This window comes from Podarcis muralis, chromosome 9, assembly GCF_964188315.1.
Source record: "Podarcis muralis chromosome 9, rPodMur119.hap1.1, whole genome shotgun sequence".
Lineage (NCBI taxonomy): Eukaryota > Metazoa > Chordata > Lepidosauria > Squamata > Lacertidae > Podarcis > Podarcis muralis.
The window spans coordinates 58,015,819-58,028,763 of record NC_135663.1 but is presented as its reverse complement, the minus strand read 5'-3'; the positions used below and the strand labels follow the sequence as shown (position 1 = coordinate 58,028,763).

At 44.7% G+C, this 12,945-nt stretch overlaps 1 protein-coding gene across 1 annotated transcript in view; it reads right to left on the bottom strand.

Annotated features, from left to right (window-relative positions):
- Positions 1 to 1,917: 1,917 nt before the first annotated feature.
- SLC30A9 (solute carrier family 30 member 9) overlaps positions 1,918 to 12,945 on the bottom strand; it is a 35,231-nt gene continuing 24,203 nt past the window's right edge. The window contains exons 13-18 of the mRNA XM_028743348.2: positions 12,646 to 12,717; positions 12,193 to 12,300; positions 10,234 to 10,399; positions 9,877 to 10,006; positions 8,342 to 8,455; positions 1,918 to 6,601 (exon numbers count right to left, since the gene is read on the bottom strand). Coding sequence (XP_028599181.1) covers positions 6,557 to 6,601; positions 8,342 to 8,455; positions 9,877 to 10,006; positions 10,234 to 10,399; positions 12,193 to 12,300; positions 12,646 to 12,717 — 635 coding nt within the window. The 3' untranslated portion in view covers positions 1,918 to 6,556. The remainder of the gene's footprint in view (positions 6,602 to 8,341; positions 8,456 to 9,876; positions 10,007 to 10,233; positions 10,400 to 12,192; positions 12,301 to 12,645; positions 12,718 to 12,945) is intronic.

Genomic DNA, 12,945 nt, shown 5'->3' with positions numbered 1-12,945 from the left:
TGTTTGGTGTGCAGAATGTTTATCAAGCATTCCACAAATGGGGAGACACCGCGGAAATGGCCCGTTCTCGTGCTACCACCTTCCGGACCTCACTTGGAGGAGCCACACGAAGGAAAGCCTCAGATGATGATCACAGGATTTGGGTCAGTTCACATGGGGAGAGGCATGTGAGGTATTGCAGTCCTGAACCGGCTTTATAGGCCAAAAGCAGCACTCTGAATTGGGCCCGGAAACTAATTCGCAGCCAGTGAATTTGGGGCAGGATTGGTGCAATATGCTCAAACCATCTTGCCCCAACCTGGTCTTCGAATTGAGGTTTTCGAACAGTCTTCATCAGAGGCAGCCCAACATTGTCCAATTCACTCGAAAGCGGTGCCAAACACCTGCAAATCGCCCCCTGCAAGGTTTGGCGGTGCAAAAATCTAATCTAGAAGTTACCAGAACATAGATAACAGAAGTTAGGCTATCCCTGTCCAGATACGGGCGTAGCTGGGCCACCAGCCAAAGCTGATTGAAGGCACTCCGGGCCACTGAGGCCAACTGAGCCTCAAGGGACGGCAAAGGATCCAGGAGGACCCCCAAGCTATGAACCTGCTCCTTCAGAGGAAGTGTAACCCCATCAAGAGCAGGTGACATCCCACCCATCTGGTCTAGGGAACCACCCACTAACAGTGCCTCAGTCTGATCTGGACTGAGCTTCAGGTTGTTGGCTCTCATCCTATCAATTACCGAGGCAAGACTACTGGGAGTAAACACAGTAACACAGTCTAAAAGTGTTTTTTTTAAGGTGCAGACCCCACCATCTCCTTATGGGGGTGACTGCATATGGCCTAAGTAAAGGTAAAGGTACCCCTGCCCGTACGGGCCAGTCGTGACCGACTCTAGGGTTGCGCGCTCATCTCGCTCAAGAGGCCGGGAGCCGGCGCCGTCCAAAGACACTTCTGGGTCACGTGGCCAGCGTGATGAAGCTGCACTGGTGAGCCAGCACCAGTGCCGCACACGGAAACGCCGTTTACCTTCCCGCTATAAAGCGGTACCTATTTATCTACTTGCACTTAGGGGTGCTTTTGAACTGCTAGGTGGGCAGGAGCTGGGAGCTCCCGCCGCGGGGATTCGAACCGCCGACCTTACAATCAGCAAGTCCTAGGCACTGAGGTTTTACCCACAGCGCCACCCGCGTCCCGCATGGCCTAAGTACCACATACTAATTTTGCTATTCAGTTCAATATATAATTTAAGGGGATTCCCTCAGTAAGCAAGTTTTTGCAGAAAGAGGGAGGTATCTGAGCTCAGGTGGGCTCAGGCTATTCACTGAAGCCCAAGCAGAGGCTGCCACAACACGAGCAAATCAGTTGTCAGAAATGCTATTTCATTACTCAAGCATGAGTTACGCATGTGCATTGGACTCTGACTAAACCCATGGTGAAGTGGGGTGCTTCTGAGATACCTAGGACTTGGCAAAGGTCAAGTGGGATCCCTCCAAGGTGACACAAGTCAAAATGGGGAACCCTGAGTTGTTCATAGCACAGCAGCAATCCAGACATAGGAAGAAAATGGTGCAGAAAAGGATCTGCTGGAAGCAAAAGCAAGCTTAATATAATGCCATCTGAAAGATACCAGGGAGGGACAAGTCAAGAGAGTGATCCAAGGGGAGTTATTTGATTCAGAAAGTTAATCCCTTAGTTGTTCCCAGGTCTGCATAAAGTGTGTACATGCTAATTTTTATCTGTATAGGTGCAAATCTAGGTTTCCCCCAAATTCAGCTCAGAAAGACTGTGCAATGCTGTCCAAACTCACTGTCACAAGTACGGCACAATTACATTCAATGCAACCCTTTGGAAGGTGAACGGGACTTCTGTAAACGCAGGTGTCAAGCACATCAGACTTGCGGTCGATTTTACAACATAAAAATATATCTGCAGATTCACCATTTTATTCCATGTCTTCAGTACACCAGATGAAGCTTGTTTGGCTAAAAAACATAAATACATATCCTGAAATTTCGTCTGTCGGCCATGATTGGTACACAGATGGGAGAAAAAGAAAAATCAAGGTGTGTCTTCATAAAACACTTTTGCATAGAAACCACATCAAATGCATTCATGAAAGCAAACCAAAAATGTGTGATGAAGTGGATTAGAGTCCATGAAATGGTAAGCCATTATAATAATGTGTTTTAAAGTGCCACAGGACTCTCTGTTGTTGTTTTCAAACCAAAAGCACAAAAACTTGCCAATCTAGTTAACTATACTAACTACAATACCGCACGAAAACCGGCGTTAATGGTTTTCACAGACGGTTGGGAAATATCTTGTTAAAATATTATACCCAGGAAAGAGAAATTACGCTGTGGCGTGCAATATCAAAAATTTCAGGTCTCATCCATCCAAAATCTCCAGAACTGCTCACAAGGTGTCATTCATGGCATTGAGCCAGTATTTATGCTGTTTAGCTGCGGTTGCTCATAGCCTTCAGGATTCCAATTCTCAGGTTCCACCACGCCCCACTTGACATTCTGCTGCCTAACCAAAGGCTCTTCAGGCTTCTATAACAGAGATGCAGAATGTGTGGTTCTCCAGATGTTGTTGGATTACAGCCCCTTCATCCCTTGCTATTGGCCATGCCGGAAGGGATGATGTTTTGTTGGCATTCCGCGACATCTAGAGGACCACAGGTTAGCCTTGCTTGCTCTACAACATCAGAACCATCCATGGCATCAATAAAAAGGTAGGCAAAAAGGATCACACCTTAACAGCTCAAAGAGCTAAGACCACAAAGCAGAAGACAAACATACAAGTACTAAATACAACCCCAGTTCTGCATACAGTCTATAAAAAAATATTCTGTAGATCTTGGGCCAGTGCTCATTGTGCATCATAAAGAACAACTCAAGAGAATCCCGAATAAACATTCTTTCCATTATTATGCCAGTACACAATTAATTCCATGAAAAGTGGATTGCCAGTATCATGACTGCTCAACATTTGCAAAAAAAAAAGTGCAAACTTCTATTTCACAGTGGTTTGGACATGAGATGCATGACCATCAGAAGATTACTGTTCGCAAATATCAGAGGGTTCCCCCCTCCTTATTGTTTGTTTCATTCAGATGTCAGTACTACATCAACCATCTCTTCCATGGTGAGGCATGCGCAGATACCTAAATGCAGTTGTGTGCAACTTTTTACTGCAAGCAAGGATTTGTGGAGTGGAATCTTTACCCAACAGATTAGAATAGGGATAGAATGAGCAGGGACACTTCTACCCAAGCAGATTCTCTTCTTCCCAAGGCAGGTTGAGATGTTGAGACAAGAGAGGAGCATTTATCCCATAATCCCAATGAGAGTAAAAGGTGGCTCTCATTTCAACAGCTATTCAGCGCACTCTAGTCTTGGCCTATGCAAGGAGGACACTCCAGCTCAGGGGTTTCCCAAACTTGGGTCTCCAGCCGGTTTTGGACTACAACTCCCATCAACCCTATCTAGCAGGACCAGTGGTCAGGGATAATGGGAACCATAGTCCAAAAACAGTTGCAGACCCAAATTTGGGAAACCCTGCTCTAGCTGCTTCCCAATCCTATCCCCTCCCAGGCACTTTTTGCACCCTTGCTCAGGCACATCACTAAGAACAACCTGCCCCACACTTGGAGAACCACTGAAGGGCCAACCTTTACAGATCAGAACATGCTGTGCTGGCTGGGGCCAATGCAGTTCAAAACATCTAGAGGTTCACAAGCGCAGGAGAAGACCACTCACCAGCAGGAGATCAAAGGCCACTACTGATTGATTACAGTGCACTACAAATAAGAATTCACTGTCTATTAAAATTTATACAGATATTTACACCTTACCTTTAAACAGAGCACTAAGTTACATTTTTAACAATCACATTTGTAACTGTATTATTAATCTAGTATGAAGTCTAAAGCCAGCCTTGCAAGTAAGTCTGCAAAGGGTAGCAGCCCAGACAATTCATCCTGGTCTGCCTCCATTTACTTGGAACCCAAAACAAACAACTTCTTTTAAGTTTCCCTGCCCATTTGCCTAGAGGAGATTCCTACCTGCCACGTGTAACGAAGTGAGTAACCATTTGCAAACCCACTCGAAGCACACTTTGCGAGGAAACGAAGCTTCCCTTGAAATTAATGTCCCTATACTTCTCTTGATCCATAAGACGCTCTCAGGAGACAGAACCATTCAATAGATGTGCATATGTACCTGAATGTTACATCTCTGTTTGTTTTCATGTGCATACCTCTTTAACCTTTGCATCTACCAGAGGTGTGTGCAGAGAAGCTCCCTGTATGCTGGAAGATGCCTGTTTGAAGTGCAAATCATTGAAAAACAGGTTGCCCATAATATAGTTTGGGGGTGAGGAGGACACTCAGCTGCAATTAAGCATTTACTAAGAAATTGCCCTTGAGAAATCAAGATTTAAAAAACCAAAGAGCGCCTTTACTTCTAAATTTATGTAATAAAGTTATCGTTACGTACTAATTACAATATGTACATTTCTGAAAGCTAAAATCCAAAACAGTACCATAAAAATGCATGCTGTTGTTAATTTTCATGTTGTCAAGAGGCATGCTAGTTCAAAGTTACATTTACTTTTGTCATTGGCCTTTATTGGCATAAGTTACGTTTACTTTAAAAAGCGACATTTTAAATTTAGAAAGTAAGCCAATGCTGATCCATTTTGGTTTCCAGCACAGTTGTTTTAAAAATTATTATTATCCATATATCTTGCTTTGCACAGCAGGTTTATGTATCATTGTTCCATGGCACTATCAAGGCCACTGAATCTGGGGATTCAGCCTTCGGGCCAAAGTCATTCCAATAAGCAACTCCTATTTTTTAAAAGTACCTCCCTTACAACGCAACTTTACCACTGAAGTTTCGCTTACTGAGAGCTGGCTGGCACGTGTGTGCACATCACGTTTGCAGACATCAAATGGTGACACATTTCTGTAAAAGTCATCACAGATCCAGGACTAAAGACGGATAAAATTGCATGACATTACCTAGCAACAAAGCTTACACAACCGAGTGCTGAGTGATGCATATATGCCTGTGTGAACCAGCCCCAAACCTGCATGATACATGTTCAGTTTTAGCCTCTGCTAATGATACAGGTTACAGCCCTCTTATACCACTTACCTTCAGAGTACATTTCCTCTGACTTTTACAAAATTCGTCCAAGGTAAATAGTGCCAGGATTGTCACCCAGCCTCAAGAGCTTGCAATCTGGATTCCCGCTTCTTCCTGACTCCCATTGCAAACAACATTCAAAGCCCCAGTACTGAACTTTCTACGTTTAAGTGAACTGTCACTGTTTTATTCCCCACAGACGAGAAGTTTCATGTTATAAACCATAGCTTGCCATTCAGAGCTACATAAGCAGTGCAAGTTATCAATGAATATTCTAGCTGGAATCCGAATGGTTGCTTCCAATTCTGCTTTGTGCTGTTCTAGAGGGATTTTGGACTGTGTCTTCTTCAAAAAGCAGAGGCATTAAATTATTGTGGAGCTGTTTTTTTATAAATTACCCTCTGTTTTGAAAACAGTTTGCTGTTTAAGAAACACAAGTCTAAAGTCATCTTAGGTGTATGGAATTGGTTGCACAGTTGTTTGGATTTTGGAGCCTCTTTATAAAGAGCCTCAATGCATTTTAGAGCATGCTAAATGTTCTACAGCAAATGGATGATAAAACAATACCACCCTAAGATTCTGAATAGAAGGTGATGCCACCCCACAATTGCCCCCCACACCATTCCAAGTGAAACCTGCAACTTTCATCCAGGGGATTAGGCTGAACTATTAGGGAGACGCAACACAGCAGTGGCTACAAAACAATGCCATTTCCCCCAATTCCACAGGTGGAATATTTGCAGGCTTTGGTGGGAGCAACTATTGGACCACAACGCTAATGTAAGGAAGGAGCCATAGGACAAGTTTCTATTTACTCATATACTCTCTGCACGCTTGCTCTAGAACAACGAATGGGATCGCTCGAGTGGGTCTGATCAAATTGTCAAGGACCATCAAAACACTACAGGTTACCAGCTCATGATACTGGGGGAAAGGACAGAATTCTCATTACGTTCATAACATGAAAAGCCAGAGAAGGCGACAGAATTGGAACACAGCCATTTGACTCAAGGAGGGGCGAAGCCTTTAAAATTGGGCATGGAACTCTAATATACGCTTAAGAATAGCAGCTGCATCAGAGCTAATGTGCAAATGAGATACAAAACCTTGGTCTAGGCCTAGGGCAGCAAATTATATAGTGTGCATTTTCAGAAACTGACATTTCAATAACTTATTTAAATTAAAAGTTTCTAGTCCCAAGTATTCCTCTCCGCTACGCTTTCAGGCGGCAACCAGCTGTCCTGGAAAACCAGTTCAAAGGAAGCCGTTCACTCTGGGAGGAAAACCAGCACTGAGAGAATCGGAAGGCTGAAATGTGATGACATCTTTTGAGATCCCAGCAGTTTCAGATGCTGCTCCGTTCCTCAGTTTGGCCGATCCGGAAGACTTTAAAAGCTGCTTCTGTGAAGACTACAATATTTCCAGATCCACGTGGCGCACCTCAGGATTCAATTTCTGAAACAAAAACCATAATGCTTTTAAACAAGCACGTGGGAAGAATGTCAACACCGCACAATGGATCAAATCTTGGATTTGAGTTGAGGCAAGGACCCGAGTTCAGAGCTCTGCTCAGAGGCTCTCTTGGCAGCCTGGAGTGATCCACCTTCCCAGACTGAGGACAGGATAAAAAGGGAGAATCCCATGTACACAGCCCAGAGCTGCCTGGAAGAAGCGTGTGATCAGTACTGAACACATGCAAAATAAATCATTCGGATTTAACATTTTATTATTCCATCCTGTCTCTGAGGAGCTCAGGGTGGTTTCCATGGTCTTCTCGGACACTCACGTTACCATGAAAAACGGCCTGCGAGGTTAAGAGATAACAACTGACCAGAGGCCACACAACATGTTCCACAACTGAGCAGGGACCTGAATCCAGGTCTCCCCTTCCAAATTCAACACTCCACTCACTGCTCCACTTTTGTCCCTGTGGACTTGCTGATTACGTTTCTGGGCAAGTAGAATCATAGAAGAGTTGGAAGGGATGCAGGAATCTAAACTAAAGCCTCCATGACCGTGAACAACAAATTCTTGATGTAGGCATCCTCAGCTACTTCTTCTGAAGTGCTCCCTTCCATCGCAGTGGGGCTTCTTCAGGAGGCTGTTCCCAAAACGAGGTGGACAGAGAAGCCAAGACAAGAGCCTTGAGGCCAGTCATGGGGAACCTCCAGCCTCTGGGCCTCTCACATTCTGGACCTTGGGGCTCTTCCCAGGCCACACACCATGCCTGTACTCTCTGCACTTTGTGCCTGGCTGGAAGGTGTCCCTGAACTTTGACCATGCATCTTTCTTTGCCTGGCTTTTGGAGGTAGGGCAACTACCGTATTTATCGCTCCATAAGACACACTTTTTCCCTCTTAAAATCTAAGGGGAAATGTCTGTGCGCCTTATGGAGCGAATGTGTGGTCCCTGGGGCTGGGGGGGGGGAAGAGAACCCGGGCTTCCCCCGCCAGCTCCGACAAGCTCCTGAGCAGCTCTGGGGTAGCCCGCAAAGCCTCCGCAGGGCAGTGGGGAGCCTTCATCCCGTTGCCCTGTGGAGGCTTCCACCGGCGGCTATCCCTGGCTTTTGCTGGAGCTGGGGGAAGAGACAGAGCGAGGCTCTCTCACTTCCCCCACCTCCCGCAAAAGCCCCCAAGAGCTGTGCTCCCTTTAAAGAGCTGCGCGGAGCATGTATGTGGCTCTTGGGGGCTTTTTCCCAAGGAGGGAGAAGGGCAGCCCGTCAGTGAGGGGCTACCCTTCTCCCTCCACGGGGAAAAGCCCACAAGCGCCACACACACGCTCCACGCGGCTCATGAAAGGGAGCGCTGAGCAGAGCCTGGGATGCATATAGGCTCTGCTCAGCGCTCCCTTTAAATCATTTTTTGTTCTTGAATTCCCCCCCCCCCCAAAAAAGTAGGTGCGCCTTATGGTCAGGTGCGCCTTATGGAGTGAAAAATACGGTAGCTTGTTTTTGCATCTGGCCCACCACCGATGTGCGGCCCCCAGAATGTTGTCCATAAGGGAATGTTAGCCCCTGGATCGAAACAGGGTTCCCATCCCTGCTCTGGGTCTTTACAACATTTTAACCACCCGTGAACCTGAAACGGGCGTATTCGCCTAACGGAGCCTCAATTACAGAAGGAGAACATTTCCCCCCAAGGCCAGTTCGGCAAAGAAGTACACCTCCTTCTTCCTTTTCACCAGCCAAACGCTTACCTTCAGCTCCTTCTCAAGCCGGTCAACTTCTGCCCCAAGCGTGTCAATTATATTTTCGCCATGTTTCAGCATGAAATTCTCTAAGTCTTCAGGAGTCGTCACCTGCTGGATTTCCTGCCGTGAAGTTAAGCAAGCAAGCTTTAAAAAGCGGCAAGGGGGGAAATAACAAATATGCTTTCCTATCTTGTAAACGCAAAGACTTTTTCACGTAACAGGTCACGCCATGCTTCAAAAAATGGGAGCACGAACCTATTTTCACTAACTGCTTAAACTCAAGTGTTGGCACAGAACTGGACTGTCAGCTGGCAGTGATATCTATTAACTGGCTATATTCATGCTATGTGTATTCCAAGTTTCTGAGCAGATGCAGAAAATCCACAGAGCTAAGGACCCTTGAGAACCTCAGGCTTTTATTTACTTTTTTTAAAAAGCAAGTTTCTAATGCTTACAGGTGCAAGGTTAAGCTTCAAAGTCTACAGGCATCGCCTGGTGAAATCTCCAAAGCCAGAATTTTATTTGAACTTTTGGTAGGGAGGTGATAAAGCATGGGCAGCTTGCTGTCCTTCTCCAGAAATGCAGAAACATGCTTACAACCACTAAGGAGAGGAAGACAAACTTGCTTAAACTGCACTACTCACTCAGGCTGCAGAATCCCCAGTGCAGAATATGAATTAGCTTAGCACAGCTTTCTGTTTAACTAGATGTTACAAGTAGACCCCATTATTATACACCGTTTACAATATCCTTCATTTTTAAGAACACACTTCTTAGAAGTTAATAAGGCTTCCTTTTAAACACACACACACACACACACACACACACACACACACAAAAAGGATAAGTTTTATGGTAATGAAAACCATACCATGTTAAAAACTGAATTATCAGAGCAGAACTAAATACAAAGGACACGATCCAGGCAAAAGTTAGCCTTTTACATTCCATTTGTTTTAACTTTCCTAGAGCTGAATGTCTGTGAACATTCTAAGGCATCACATCAGCTCAGCCAAAAAATAATCCCCTTATCATTAATGTAGGATTAAACAATTCCTCATTTATATTCTTGTGAGCTGTGAAGTAAAGCTACATTGTAAATAATTCCCTGTTGTATTTACAGTGGAACCTCGGTTGTCAAACATCTCTGTTGACAAACATTTCGGCTTTCGAACGCCAAAAACCCAGAAGTAACTGCTTCAGTTTTTGAACAATTTTAGGAAGCTGAACATGCCACGCAGCTTCCATTTTGAGTTTCCCTATTTGTACTGAGGCTTCCGCTTTCAGTTTTCGAACATTTTGGAAGTCGAATGGTCTTCTGGAACAGATTACGTTCGAAAACAGAGGTTCCGCTGTACTTGTCAAAAGTGTTCTACACCAGAATCTCTTTCCACTTGAAAACCCACAAGGCAGATTTGTATACAGCCTATAAACTTTAGAGGAATTGTGTATAAATACAAAATACATATACCACTGATTTGGGGTTTTTTAAGTGCACTTAAGAAAAACTACTGAAAACAACCACGCGTATTTATGCATACTTGTAGCAGCTGTTCAATGTCTTGTTTCTCCAGGTAAGACCGAGTAACAACCCGTCCATCAAAGTCGACTTCTGCTTTGAATCTCACTTTACTCATTCCCATATCTGTGGCTTTAACATCATGAATGGCTCTGAGATAAATATTTTGTAGGATGTGGTGGGACAAAGCAAAAACAATTAGGTGTTTCGAGCTGCCCAAGCAAACGGCCACATGACCCAAAATTTTCTTCCCATAAAAATAAATAAATTCCAAAGTTAACTTGAAAGAAGAACTCATCATTCCACCCATTACATGCTCTGTCTTTATTGTTGATGGTTTTTGCCATCAAATAGGTCCTTCCCCACCCAACTCTCTTACCTTACAGCAGGGTCACTTTCCAGTAACTCTGTAAGTTTCTGTAGCTGGTCAGGTTGGATGGATCTTCCCAGCAGAGCTTCAGTGTTGGTGTAAATAAGGAAGGCTGATACAGCTCCCAGCAGTGTCCCCACACCAAGGGACCCAAGACTGTCGTAGTATGGGTTACCTGAAAGGATACACATAGACACAAATTCATTTCTCAAAAGGGATTGCTGTTGTGTGCCTTTTCCATTTCTCTCGGTGGAGATGATCGCTTAGGAATGAAGTTAGCCACGCTATGCTGTGCTCACACTTTTCGCTATGTAACCTGATGTCGTGGATTGGTTGCATAGCTGCCAACCGTCCCTTATTTGGCGGGAAAGTCCCTTATCCCAGAGCTGTGTCCCGCTGCTGTCCCTTATTGATGATGTCCCTTAAATTTCCCGGGTTTCAAAGGAAGCAGCTCCTCTCCCTCCCTCCCTGTCGGCCAGGGAAACACCAAGGCAAGAAGGCTTAGAGCATAGCTGTCAACTTTTCCCTTTTCTTGCGAGGAATCCTATTCGGAATAAGGGAATTTCCCTTAAAAAAAGGGAAACGTTGACAGCTATGGCTCAGAGCCCAGGGACTGGTGGCGGGAGAACGATGAGTGGGCAGAGGGAAAAGACTGGGGAGGGAAGAGGTACTGGAAGCTGAAGAGGCAACAGGGCTTAGTGAGCTGGGAGAGTATGTGGCAGAGAGGAGCCCAGAACCAGAGGCAGAAGCTGAAGCAGAGGAGGAGGGAGGCCAAGAGGCAGAGGGGAGTCTGGCTGGTGAAGACTCACAGCTGTCTGCAACAAGCTCCCCTCCCCGCTTATCTCCCAGGACCAGAAGAGGCATGAAACGGGTAGAGGAGAGGTTGGCTTTCAGCTCCACCTGGTACGCAGGCTGAGACCCTACCTGCCCGCAGACTGTCTCGCCAGAGTGGTGCATGCTCTAGTTATCTCCCGCTTGGACTACTGCAATACGCTCTATGTGGGGCTAACTTTGAAGGTGACCCGGAAACTGCAATTAATACAGAATGCAGCAGCTAGACTGGTGACTGGGAGTGGCCTCCAGGACCACACAACACCAGTCCTGAGAGATCTGCACTGGCTCCCAGGACATTTCCGAGCACAATTCAAAGTGTTGGTGCTGACCTTTAAAGCCCTAAATGGCCTCGGTCCTGTATACCTGAAGGAGCGTCTCCACCCCCACTGTTCAGCCCGGACACTAAGATCCAGCGCCGAGGGCCATACCAAGTTACAGGGAACCAGGCAGAGGGCCTTCTCAGTAGTGGCACCAGCCCTGTGGAACGCCCTCCCACCAGATGTCAAAGAGAAAAACAACTACCAGACTTTTAGAAGACATCTGAAGGCAGCCCTGTTTAGGGAAGCTTTTAATGTTTGATGTATTACTGTATTTTAATATTTGGTTGGAAGCCGCCCAGAGTGGCTGGGGAAGCCCAGCCAGATGGGCGGGGTATAAATAAATTATTATTATTATTATTATTATTATTATTATTATTATTAGGGAGAAAAAGTTGTATTAATCATGATCAATAATCATGATTAAAAACACACACACAGCCAAGACAGCCCCTGCCCACAGACCTACAGTCTAAAAGTCAGGACGAAAAAGGAAAAATGCATGAGAATGGAAGAGCAAAACTAGCATGCTGTCAGAACATTGCACAAGATCAGTGGGGTTCTAGACTAGCCTTGTCCCTCAACGTGCAATTTTTCTATGTGCAAGGGTTTTATAGAAGCAGGATTCAAATCTCCAACCTGCAGCACTCCAGTCCAGGAAAGTTTTATCTACTTATCCTCAGTTTGTTTTAAGCACTTGACTATTACTGGGGTTTCTGTGCCAATTGCCTTAGAAGAAGATTAGCTTCTTCTAACTTGCCCTACTTGCAAGTTAGAAGAAAGTTCTGCCAGGACTCAAACTCATAGAAAGGCTTACCTGTAAGAGAAGTCAGACCCATACAAGTAGCAGCTAATGTCACGCCCAGAACGGCTGCGGTATCTTCTAACAACACAACATTTGTGCTGGGATCACGAGCCTGCATGACTGAAGATTGAACATGGGTGCAACAGTGAGGTACTGACGTAGCCACACAAGAGTTAAACAAATGAAAACTTGCCAAAGCTTTTAATAAAGTGTTTGCTGCAAAGTAGAGTTAACTGTTGATAATGTTTTAAAATATGATTCTACGGACATCTCAGAGTTCAACAGTTATTATTTCCTTGGTAGCAACAAATTCCAGGAAGCACTAATGAACAAAAAGGCTTTTCTTCCCATTTATGAAAATAGAGGAGACATTAAGCTGTACAAATTCAAAATAAGTAAAAACGAAACCAGAACAGCTTCTTGCTATGTTTTACAAAATGAGTAAATTCATCTCATGTTACGTACCATATTGGTAGAAGGATACATCTCTGGCCCGAGCGCTCCTTCGAATTTCATTTATAGCTACTAGAAGAGTAGCTGGAATAAAAGCAGTGAAATAATTGTTTCAGTAAGAGAAAGAACACAAGGGAAACATTTCAACTCCTGATGAAAAGAGAATGATATCGGGTAAAACAGCAAAGAAAATACAATATAAGAAATAAAAGAAGCAATGGAAACATGAGTAAAAATCATACAGCATACAGTGCACTGCAATTGCTACAACAGGTGAATAATAATAATTAAGTGGTCCACTATCAGCAAACT